General features: G+C 41.6%; 1 protein-coding gene across 4 annotated transcripts; it reads left to right on the top strand.

Moving 5' to 3' along the window:
* The first annotated feature begins 3034 nt into the window (after window positions 1-3034).
* LOC123402852 lies at window positions 3035-7160 on the top strand. 4 transcript variants are annotated; one of them, XR_006611358.1, is made up of 5 exons: window positions 3035-3230; window positions 3994-4414; window positions 4631-4882; window positions 5846-5953; window positions 6528-7160. XR_006611358.1 is itself a non-coding variant. In XM_045096815.1 (4 exons), exons 2-4 carry the CDS (start codon window positions 4016-4018, stop codon window positions 5891-5893), a joined length of 699 nt encoding a protein of 232 aa, XP_044952750.1. In that variant the 5' UTR covers window positions 3035-3230; window positions 3994-4015; the 3' UTR covers window positions 5894-7160. The 4 variants fall into 4 exon arrangements, 2 of the variants coding, with proteins under 2 accessions (XP_044952750.1, XP_044952749.1); XR_006611357.1 differs by having other exon boundaries at window positions 6516-7160; XM_045096815.1 differs by having other exon boundaries at window positions 5846-7160.
* The last annotated feature ends 5512 nt before the right edge of the window (window positions 7161-12672 follow it).

The following is a 12672-nucleotide window of genomic DNA, read 5'->3' as shown; positions in this document are numbered from 1 at the left end:
TGAGGCTTCAACAAGCATTAAACATTTGTATGTGGCTAATTTACGAGTACGAGAATAAGAAGTGATCCACGTATTATCGGACGTGAACTAATAACGATCAAGAAGTGATCTTAAACACCTACTTACGAGTCAATCATAACCCCACCGTGTTCTCTTCTCGAACTCCCTCGGAAAAAGACGATCACGGTTACACATGCGGTTTTTGTATCTTAATTGAGTTTAGTTTAAAAGTTCTCTACAACCAGATATTATAAATTTCCAAGTAGCCACATAAATGCGAACACGACTTTTTTAAATATTTAACCCTGCAGGGATGCTCCAACTCGTCCATTATAAATTAATCACAAGCTGCTTTGAAAGGCCTTAACATCGGGATGGCCGACGTATCCTCGAAATCGCGGTGCACAAGACATTCGATCAAGGTAAAATGAATCGAGCAAGACCTCCCGGCGTGTTGACAACCCCAATAGGGGTCGTGCGTATCTCGTTCTGGTGGGCTGGGGATACCAGTGTCCTCCTAATCATTCAACCATAGGTTTGCTGCATAACCCCCTAGTGTAGTGTACGTAATGTGGTGTGTATCTACATATAATGGGACATCATCTCAAAACATAAAAAAGGGAATCATAAATCACACACAATTTTGCAAATAGTTTTCACTTCATCCCATACTCTTGCTCTTGGAGCAGCCACCACACTAGCTTTTTTTCCTCCAAACGTTGACATGCGATCATCTTTTTTTAACACGATATAGACACAAATGCTTATATAAACGCGCATGCACCCTAGGCTAGCCGCAACCTCCTGCCCCCCCCCCCCCCCGTAACCCCCTCCCGTCGCCCCCGTGGGCGACCAGGGGGTAACCCTAGCCGTCGCCGTCGGTCCTCCCTCGCTCCTCCTTCATCCTCGCCGCCGCCAGCAGCGCCGCCGGGCGAAGCCTGGCCGGCAGGGGCGGTGGCGGTGATCCTCTCCCCTTCACGCGACATGGCTGGCGCGGGACAGTCGTTCGTGAGGAGGCGCCGAACTAGCGTGCGGTGCGGCGGCGTTGCATGTGGATCCTAGCGGCGGCGTGCGAAGCGCGTCGATGACCGGGGTTCGTTCTTGTGGCACGGTGTGGCGGCTGCGGGAGGGGCAAGACATGGTGGTCGCGTGCGTCGTCGAGTTTGGGTCAGATCCTTCTGGATCCGGCGCCCGGACGCCGTCGGCCAGCGCAGGGTGGTGGTCCTCGTCACTGTTCAGATTGGATCTTCACTGATCCAGATACCCGCGGTGTGCTTCTCTCCTGCAGTTTCCTGGCATTGCCGGCGTGGTCGCGGATGAAGCTGGTGGACGAGATTCAGATAAGGGGAAACCCATTGGTCGGCCCTGGCCGGCCGCGCCGCCGACGATGCTCAAAGGCGACGTTTTTCTTCCTGGAGACGTCGGTCTACATCTGCTCCTCCACTTCCTACCTCACTGCCTCTCGGGTGAAAACCTAACTCCGGTGGGCGGCGGCGGCGTCCTTGACGTCGTGACCTTCCTGAAGGCGTCGCCTTGAGTGCTGAGTGGTGGTGGACACTATGTGGGTCTTGGACAGTTGCTGGTGGTGGGCACTGCTTCGGGGGAAACCCTAAGATCCGACTTTCCAGATCGGACGATGGCGGTACTGCGGTGTTGTTTCTCTCTTGGGAGCATCGTTTTGTGGAGCAGCGCTGGATGACAGAGACAGGAGATGGAGCAGCTTCGTTTGGCCCGAAGATTTGGTGGAACTATCAAGTCATACACTGAGTCATGCCTGGTTGGTAGGTGCTACGCACGACAGTTCTTTCAGAATCTTTGTGTCTAGACGAATGAGCGTAGGGCGGTGGCGTTGTTTGATGCCGTGGCGGCGTCGATCATCTTGCACAGAGCTTTCAGTTGAGATGTCAAGTCATGCCTGGCCGACAGGTGCTACGATGTGTCATGCCTGGTCGGCAGGTGCTACGCACGACATATCTTCCAGAATCTTCGCGTATGGACTGACGAGCCGTGGTGGCGTCGACGGATGGACGGACTGGCAAGGATGATACACATCTCTCTCCTGAAGATGGGTTAGCAGCCTGATGATGATGACGACATCTAAAACGTGTGCATGTGGTGTACGCTTTAGGTCTGCTGCATCGAAGTGGATGTATCGGTGACGGCACCGGTTTTAGATATGGGGAGTGAGAACACTCTACATTATCGAGTTTTGTAGGTGTGAGTGGTGGCTTCGGATGGTTTGATGTATGTTCTTGTTAGACCCATGTTAAATAATTAATAAAAATGACCGTATGCATCGATTGATGCAGAGACCGGGGGTTTGAACCTCCTTTTCCATAAAAAATCACTCATCCCTATAAACATACATACTCATACCCTATCTTTATGAACGCCTTCCGGAGACAGAGCCGATATATCATCTTGAGATTTTCAAAGTTACCGTAGGTGTCTCGACGTTGAAAAGAAAGTTTCCACCCACTGAAGATGCATCACCGGAAAATTTAAAATAAATACAAGAATAACTCCAACACTGAAACTTTAATCCTAATAAGTTAGGAATATCAAAATGTCTCTGTAACCATCAAACCACGTATTGGTTCGTTACACATGCGATTATCCAATCCATATGTTTACGCATCCTTAACAAAGACTGTGCACAATACAAAACATGTTTGCTTATTTCAAACGTTGTTCTTGGAGGCCACCGCCCACAAGGCTGCCAGCAACGCACACCGTATGCACCGTAACCGACAGCCGAAGAAAGGGTTGATAATTTTCTTCTTATTAAAAAAATGCATAATAAGGAAAATAAAAGGTTGATAATTTACCACGGATGGGCTCGACCCCTCCCAGCCGCCCGATCCGCATCGGACGGAAAAGGCTGGACGCCGAGGTTGTGGACCGAGAGCACAATGGATGGCAGTTCCGATCCGACGGCCGAGATGCGCCTTCAGTTGTCGCCTTGCTCTCGAAAGCGCCACCACGCAACGCAACCCCCCTCCTCGATGTACACGTATAAAATCCGCAACCCTCCCAGGTTAATTAAAGAAAATTAATTTTCGGATTCCCTTTTTTCTTCCGCTTCACGATTTCTCTCCGGTTTTCTCCTTCGTCTAATCTCTTCTCGCGGGGCGGAGAATCAGGGCGGAGTTCTGGGCGCTCGCCGGAGCTTTTCCTCGGATTTTTTTCCCGTGCTTCTTCCCGGCCGCGGCCGCAGTCGGCATCGCAAGGTTTGCGCCCCTTCCTGTTCCGTCTTTGAATATTTTTTTTTTCGTTCTAGAGTTTGGGGCGGGTGCTGTTTTTGATGCGGGGATGGAGGCGGCGACGAGAGTAATCGCATTGATTGATTAGCTGGTTGACTAAGCGCCATAGTTTCCTGGCCCCAGTTCATAGGTGCTTGTTCGGGAACTCACTAGAATAGATCGTTCTGCTGTGCGGATTTTTCCTAGTTTCTTTGATCTGTCTCTTCATGTACGAGCCCGTAATTCTTCCAAGAGTATTTCTGGCCTGATAATCCAGATTGCAAGTCTGCTTGAACTGTCCACGATGGATTATTGTTGATCTGGTGGGTGATGCGTCGGTTAATCTTTTTCTTGATTATTCCTTTGTAGAGGATAGCTGTGCCCGCAGCAATTTCTCATGTCAAGTATTCTCGTCCGACTACTCTAGTAATTAAACCAGTCGTTCGTCCATCTGTTGTCCCGTGGATTGGTGATTCGATGCATCCGATTGCACTGAATCTGCACGTGCAAACGTTGCAGTTTACTGTAAGGTTCTGATGTGCAAGATAAAACAAAAAAGGTGGTTGCAGCATAATACACTTTAGAAATCTCATTTTGATCTATGATGAATTTGGTTTCGAATTTAATAGCATCATCCCTGTTATGTTTATTAGTTTGTCTTGTTCAACACTGCTCGACAGGTTTAGATTTTTCATCTTGCCTTTAAGAACCATTGGCTCAATTACTAAAATTTGTTATCTATCTGCAACAGTGCTTGGCAATAACAAGACGCTATGAAGTTCTGCAAAGAGGGCAAGGTGGAAGTACTGCAGAAGACAGAGGCACCTTTCGGTTCCTGGAGGCCTGCTGAGATCCTTTCTGGCAATGGGCACACCTATCTTGTAAGCTATGATCCATGTCTGTTTGACGGTAGTCTGGCCATTGAAAGGGTTCCAAGAAAGGTGATAAGGCCTTCTCCCCCGTCCCCAGATGGTCCTGTATGCTGGGTCCCAGGCGACATCCTTGAAGTCTTTGACAGCTATTCATGGAAGGTTGTGGAAGTCGTGAAATTGCTTGGTCATGAGTACTATCTTGTCAGGCTCCTCGGATCCTCCCTAGAATTGAGGGTAGATGCATCCAATCTTAGGACAAGGCAGCTTTGGCAAGACGACAAATGGGTTGCTCTTCCAAAGGTACAGTTCATCCATTCAAATTATCAAATACTTATTCTTTTTTGCACAAGCTTCTATGTTATGCCTGTTACGGAAATATATGGGTAATTTATGCCAAACAGTTGACACGGCCTTATTTATTTCCATGTTAAATAGTCTATACTATAGTGCTTGAAGAAAGTTTTTAGTGTATGGTAAATAGTAATAACTCGCTAACGCCATGCTAATTACTTTCAGGATTCTGCAAGATGTGCTGCTGGTTCACTTAGGAGTCGGGCAAAAGGTGGAAATTCAGGGGGCAGTCATCTTGTATTAAAGAACAAGAATGTGTTTGAAGACAATATGTCTCGAGGCATGAAGAGGAAAACTTCTGCTGCATCAGCTTTCCCTATGCAGCGTAGTGAAGTTACTAAGAGATTTCAGACTTCTCGCAGAGATGGAGGACGCCAACATATTGGTCCTGGAGATTCTCTTCATTTGATGGATAAGGTAGATGCTGTTGATTCCCCATGCTTAATGCTGGGTGAAAAATGCATGCATGCTTCCTTAAATAACAGAGCAAAAGGCTTTCCTAAAATAAACCTCGCAGTGGTTAATGCTAATGTTGATTATCAGTATCCCTCTGTAACAACTCAAGATAGTGATACTGCTAGTGCAGCATCCTCTGTTGGTAGTTGCAATCCCTACGGTAGCCCCTATAGACCAGCACATCCTCAAGAGTACGACAGTGGAGATATTTGTAGTAGGACTGATGATGATGAAGCTTCTGTATCTGGAACTGAATCGCCTCTTCCTATTAAAGGTGGTCTGGGGGAAGAAACCCATCTGCTTGAGTTGCATGCTTATCGTGCAACAATGATGGCACTATATGCTTATGGATCAATTAGCTGGGAGCAAGAGGCTTTGATGACTAATCTGAGGCTTACACTGAACATCTCAACTGATGAACATTTATCAGAGTTAAGGAATTTGGCTAACTCTGCAGTTTGTTCTAGATAGCCATTTAAAGTTATAAATGAAGAGGCTTAGAATTTGTTTGTTATGTTGTTATATCGCTTACTTTAGAATAGTGGATTTATGGTTAGTGTGGATTATGAAGATACCACTCACTTGTTGGTGTACTTGACGCTCTGTATTAACCATGTAGAAAGGGGAAATTTTTGTATGATAGATTTATTAAATTTCACTGTCTTCTTAAATCATACTACCTTTAACTGTATGTGGTTGTAACAAGTTTCATGTATTCAGTATGTTACTTGAACTGTCCAATTTGAATATGCTGGTGTATTTTCCATTCTCCTGCATCTTATAGATGTGTAACCTGACAGTTGACCAACATCCTAGCTTGTAAAATACCTTTGCTCATAGCATTAGTAGCCATCACCGATGGTGTGCAATTGCAACAGAAATAATAGGAAAAGATGTCATCTGATGCTTCTCATGCATTTTCAGGGCCGAAGTTGGAGGCTTGTAAAGCATCCTTCGGTAGGTCTGTGTTGATGGAGGAGTTTGTCACATGGTTAACTTGGTGACCAATGTGGCAATTTCCATCAAACTTTGGTTCGTATCTAATTTTTTCCGTTTTATATCTTCCTTTTTTTTAGCTTCTTTTAGGGCTTTACTAGCCCTTGCAAGGATACTGGACAGGAAATTTGGGTTGGCATTAATGAACAAATCAGTTAATGGTAGCATTCAACATGCAGCATGTTTGCAAAAAAGAATGCTTATGTCAGTACAGAGAATTTATTGGATATTCTGACAATGTCTTTTTCCTGAACAAGGAAAACAATGGAGTAGTTTTTTTTGGGGGTAACAAAGTAGTAGTTAACTGCACAATAATCTGAATATGTTCCTCTGTTGGTAAAGGAAGGAATTGGATATCATAATTGCACATTGCACTCTATGTGATTAATCTCTAAATCAATAGAAAAATTGAGTTGTTTAAGTTGAAAAGCTCTATTATATAGGCATGGATTATACGACAATAACAGTAGATCATAGTCATAGCACGTGTGATTTGTTAAAGTAGTTTTCAAAGATTTATCTTGGCGACAGTACTCTTCAAATGCTAGGTCTCGGAAGCTCATCTATTGAAGTTAATAGCTGGTTTTTGCTTTGCAAGAGTCCACATCAGCTAAATGATTATTTGGCACATTCTGGGGAATGAGGGAGACTATCCCTATTGATAGACTTATTATTGGGTTTTGGCATGTACAGTGAGCTACACCTGCAACTTACCTGATGTGGATATTGAGAGGTAAGTTAGTAGGCATATTATTTATCCTCAGTAGGTTTGTTAATTATCTCATACTCCCTCCGTACCTAAATAATTATAGTTGGGGAGAACTAGTCTAGTTCTTCCCAACTACAATTATTTAGTTACAAAGGGAGTACATGATAGATATTACAAGTGTAAAGTATTTCTCTGAAAAGTGCTGACTCAGATGTGTTACTACATGATCTTTTTGATATCCTTACAAGAAGTTATGGAGACTAGCTTTGTATTTCATAAATGTAAAAGTACTTCTCTGGAAAGTAACGCTTATTTTCGCCTTCTTACTGTTGTGTGGATGAGTTTGGGTCTATGGATTTACCTACATGTCCCTTATAGTTTCTCAGTATAAAATCCTATTCTCTGTCCTGTTGCCACTTTTGTATTAAAAGACATTGGGATGTTCTATGACTTCTATGTGTAATGGCAACGCTTGTTAATCCTCCTACAGTCATGTTGTCCGTATTACAGATATTCTTTTTTTCGTCGCACTTATATAATTATGTTTGTGTGTGGTGTTGTGACACTAATGGTTCAGTCTATGATACGAAGCACACCATTCAGTATACCAGTCCAGAGCAACCGGCACAGTTGTTTATGTTTTACACTTGTTCGAACATTTAATTAGTTGGATGAATTTTTGTGAAATAAATCTGTAACTTGCAGTATGCTTGGCTAGTAACAATTCAAATATTCAATGAACATTTAATGAGTTGGATGAATTTTTGTGAAATAAATCTGTAACTTGCAGTATGCTTGGCTAGTAACAATTCGAAATATTCAATGAACATTCAATGAGTTGGATGATTTTTTGTGAAAAAGATCTGTAATTTGCAGTATGATTGGCTAGTACTCCCTCTGTAGCTAAATAATTGTAATTGGGGAGAACTAGTTTATTTAGGAACGGAGGGAGTATAATGCAAAATATTCAACAGAAAGATGTATATATATTCCAACCATTACGATAGGAAGCTTTTAGATATCCAGGTTGCAACATATCGGGGGTGCAGTATGCAGAGAAGGCTATGTGCAAATACTTCTCCACTTTTATTTACAAACTCTCATTTATACGGCACAAAACGTTTCTTGATGTATAACTTCTGTATGAAGCAGCATGCAGATAGCACCTTGTTACCTAGGATTATTTTCCTGACAACTATATTTGATTATAACAAAAAATTAATCTTTGAAGTTTAGGTCGTGGTGACTATTTGGTGAATCTGTTTTTTGTATGAAAATTGTTGACGTACTAGCCAACTAGGCCCGTCATGACTCGCTACAGCAGTTATTTTTTAGATTGGCGAGACATCAATTTTTGAACAAAAAGAGAAGCTGCTGTATCTTTATTTTGTAATTGATGACAGTGAGTTCAGAAAACATACTGCAGAAAGAAAAACAGGAAAGTGCTTTCTTCTAGTCTGTTGGCTAAAACCAATCTAAACTAACCAAGATTGACCTTTTTCATTTTTGGTAACTCCGTAGTTTTTTTTTTGCTCGCCTTGATTATAAGCCATTTGGTATGGAACATTAGCTTAGAGGAACAGACCAGATGATCTAAATCTGGTGCCAAAAAGGCTACTTCGCTGTGTTGCTGTGGGAAATTGATCCGGACAGCATCACAGATTCCTCGCTTTCGTGATGTTAAACCGACCGTTTTTCAGTGCAAAACGGTAAAGATAAGCTAAACCCGGGTTGCTAGGGCTGGACAGAAACTACAGTATTATGCTAGATGCTGGAAAGAACGTAGGGAAAAAAGTAAAGTAAGGTTACAATAGGTATCGATTGGATAATTTTCTAATCGGCGAAGTACCCCATATGGCCATATATATATATATATATAAGGGTATCCTGGTCTTTGGCTGGAACGGAGTAGGACTCCTTTTGCATATACAGAAGGTATTCTCTGTTTTGCTTCTTCTGCAAGCAGGTCAAATATAGTATTTTCTAATCTCTAATTAGTTCGGCCAGCACCCAAAACACATGAGACATCAGGCCAAGTGGGGAACTTTTGAAACCTGGATGTATATACATTTTATAAAAAATCAATTTAACAAAAAGTAAAAAAAAACTGAAAATATTTTTGAAATAAATTTAACCTTCCACTGTACTTGTAAGAAAAATTCCACGAAAAAATTATACTTTTACTTAAAAAAAATATTTTTTGGTCAAAATAGTGTGAATAGTGACCTATAATAGCAAATAAATTGTCTTTGCCCAGAAGTCAATGTTGACATTTTTAGTGAAAATTTATATACTAGTGCAAAACAAAGTCAAGTTTAATCTAAAAATACTTTGAAACTATTTTGACCTTTTAATTAATTATTTAAATTTTTATATATAGGATGCATATATAACCATGAACCAAAGTGTATTTCCCTACCAGGCCAGCCTTGTACTAGTATGATGAGCCCATAAAGCTTTCAAAAGCACTTCATGCCACTTTCTTGGATGCTCCTTAATTTTCTTCTTTATAAGCTTAATTAAAGTTTTATTGTTAGATTCGGCCTGTCTGTTAGCTTGAGCATAATAAGGCGACAAATTTAACAATTTAATTCTAACAAATTCGGCAAACTCATGAAATTGATGAGACATAAAAGAACCTTGATCAGTAGTCAAAGTCTGAGGAATGTCAAATTTGTGAATAATATGCTCCAAGAAAAAAAATAGTCACTTCCATATGGGACCCATATTTCACAAAGGAATCGCCTTGGTCCATTTAGTAAAATTATCTGTAGCTACTAGGACGAAGCGATGAAACACTTCTTATCAGAAGTCTGAAACGGCAGTTTCGTCAGATCGGTCTGGCGTCGTTGATTCACTTTTAATCCCACGGTCCATATTCTATACAAATCTCCAATCTCCTCACTTAATCCCACAATTTAATCCATCTATCGAGTAAATCTCGCACCCTACCCCATCCCAACCACCTCACAACGTCCAGGCCGACGAGAAAATCTCGCATCCCATGGATGAGCTCGTGGTGACCATGGCAGCTACCTCCGCGCCAAAATCTCGCGACCGCTACAAATGCTCCATATCACCGGTGCAGCGTCCCGCCCGCATCTGCTCTGTCAGTCCCTGCTCTCACCTCCGTCGATCCTCATCGCGGCGTCCCGTCTGTGTGTGCTTCGCCAGAGTCGTGCTCTCACTACATGCTCGCGCCCCGTCTCCGTCTTGGTTCACCGCCAGGACCCTGCCCCGTTTTCCTCCTTCAATCGCACTGGTGCACCATCTTGGTTCGGTAGAGAAGCCTGCAAGCCCGGAGCCGTCCGACGAATCATTCCCTGGTCCATACTCATCCGACATAGGATTTCGAGTCATCTCATGTTGATACAATTTTAATGTGAAGCACTTCTTATCGATTTGTGTTATTTTCGTCAATATCTTGATTATGCGAATTTTATTTTGATATGTAGATCTAAAAAATCTGCATCCCATTCTTGGGAGAATATTATTTTCTGTTGCAAATAAAATTTAATTTCATGCTTCCATGGAAGACTTGTTCTGTTCCCAAAGTATCATGTTTGTGCTTCTTTGCTATGTCGGATCTAAATTGCAATCAAGATGCTTCCAAACTCTCAATAATTTGCTTTCATAGATTTTCTATACATTTGTATATTGGTGACACAAAACATCCATCCCTTCATTACCCATAATATTTGTTTTCTTTAATTTTTATTTGTTGTATGCTTCCATTTGAGCGCATGTGTATTGTTGCCAAACGAAGTGCCTGGACCTGGAGGTTTGAACTGCGGCCAAGAAAACCAGGAGTCCTTCCTCTGAATATCAAAGGTATTGCATTGCCTGAATCGACTCCATTCAATCATCATTTGTCCCCCACGCACAAATTATTATCAATATGATGTTTCCAGTAACCAGATTTGTAAGCATCAAATATTGATTGACTCTATTGCATGAAATTCCCAGTTTTTTTGAGTCGACGGATGAAGAGCACAACCTTATGCCATCTATACTTATGCACCATGTCTAATGGATGCATATTTTTAAGCAGTTGTGTGCTGGCTTTTATGCCGATGGGCATAACCAGAGATATATGAAGGCAACTGATATATCACTAAGAAGTTTGGTGCTTTGCATCTACCCTACAATGAGGACGGCCGCAAGCGAAGGGAAGCATGTCTACGGTCTATAGCGAACACGATATTGACTTAAGGAAGCATAGTACTCTCTTTTGGTGACATGAACGAAATAAATATGTATCATGTTCGGAACTTACTATATGGTGAACGAAGCAGGAAGCAAACTTATGGTCTGTTAGTAGCAAATTATTTTACCATGGCAACAGCTTTCTATTGGCTGGAAGCAAACTTTCTTGTGTTGGAAACTTGATCAAAAAAATTATAGGACCCAAATTTATGATATATTAACAACTTTGTAGATGCAAATTTTTGCTACACGGAAGCAAAGCGATTGGAGACATCTTTTTTTTGTTACGTCCAAACAAGTTTGCTTGAGATTGAAGCAAATTATCTCGCCAGTGGAAGCAAAGTTTTGCTGCATATTCAGAAGCAAATAAAATGTTACATGGGATGCATTTTTCATCGAAGCAAATTCGCTCTATACTAGAAGCAAAAAGTATTGTCTACGAAAACCGTTGAATGAAGCACCTCAAAAGAAGCTAGTATGTAAATAGAAGAGTTGAGATGGAAATAATGCTTTATTTGCTGCAAAAAATAATGCTTCGATCGAGATGCTTCCATTGCATAAAAGTCGATACAAAAGATATGTCTATTATAAAAAGATGCTTGTATAGATAAAGAATAATGCTTTCCATGCCATCTTAGTATGTTGGGATGCCCAAAATACATCTCCAATAATAATTATTTTCTTGTATTTATTTTTTATGAGACCAAATCACAACTTGCCAGAAAAAAATCTGAGAATAAAGATATCTGGTGTGATTTTTTTTCGGGCAATATATCGTGTGATTTATGCGAAGCAATTTCAACTACCGGCCAAGTAGAACCAATAATTTTACGTACTAGTAAGCATTCACGGAAGCAAAGAAAGTCAGCGAGGGTGCCAGACGTGTTTAGTGGAAACAGTTACACAAAACAATCAATTAACGAACCAATCTAACAGACCATGTGTGGACCATCTAGCAGATTGAACGGCTAACATGCTTCTAATCCAATGGTCCGAGAGTAGTCTGATGGGAGGTAAGGGATCAGTAGTCTGATCCCTAGGCTGCCGTTAGATGAAGTAGGATGTATTTGACTAATAAAATCTAAACCCCATCCTTTAGATGGCCATGGCTTAATAATGGGATGCATCATAGCTGCAGGTGTCAATTGAATATTTCTAAATTTCTGGCATCCTTCACACCCTTTATAATAGCTACTAAACAGTCCCCTAACATCACGGGCCAATAAAGACCTGCTCTTTTTAATAACCATTGCATCTTATGAGCCGTCTCATCTGTTCCGCATAGGCCTTCATGTACTCCACCCACAACTATCTTGACTGATTTAGGACCTAAGCACTTTAAGAGTAATCCATCTATCGTTCGACGGTACAACTCACTATCTAGCGAAGTAAGTATATTTTAAAGCTTGTTGTCGAATTTTTCCATCTCTTGTTTGTCCAGGATCCTTTAGGTGATTAACCAGAGGAGTTCTCCAATCACCTGGTTCTAAATTAGCCGCTGATTCCGTTATTGATTCCTGCATCGAATCCTCTTTGCCCTGTACTATTTGCTGCTAGATCGAATAAGGACTTCCTGCATCCTTTAGCGAATTAATAGCTAACAGACCAGCCTTACTATTGACATCATCTAGCATTGGTCTCTCTAATATAAAACACCCCCCCTGCTGATTTGATACCCGGATGCTTGTTGTGCTCAGCAATTAGCTCTAGAATTCTCTTCCCTAAGCGTATGACTGATAGTAAAAGTATTTAGAAACTTGATTATATCTAAACATCGGTCCAAATAGCTATTTAGCGACCCATCAAAACACTGAAATTCATCTTTAATCTGTTGTACTAC

The sequence above is a fragment of the Hordeum vulgare genome, chromosome 6H (assembly GCF_904849725.1).
Source record: "Hordeum vulgare subsp. vulgare chromosome 6H, MorexV3_pseudomolecules_assembly, whole genome shotgun sequence".
Lineage (NCBI taxonomy): Eukaryota > Viridiplantae > Streptophyta > Magnoliopsida > Poales > Poaceae > Hordeum > Hordeum vulgare.
Note: the sequence above shows the minus strand (reverse complement) of the source record. Positions and strands in the feature narration are given on the sequence as shown.

Coding starts and splice junctions, on each gene's coding strand:
- LOC123402852 (XM_045096814.1), top strand. CDS start 4,016: ATGAAGTTCTGCAAAGAGGGCAAGGTGGAAGTACTGCAGAAGACAGAG. Junction 4,415..4,630: donor AATGGGTTGCTCTTCCAAAG/GTACAGTTCATC, acceptor AATTACTTTCAG/GATTCTGCAAGATGTGCTGC.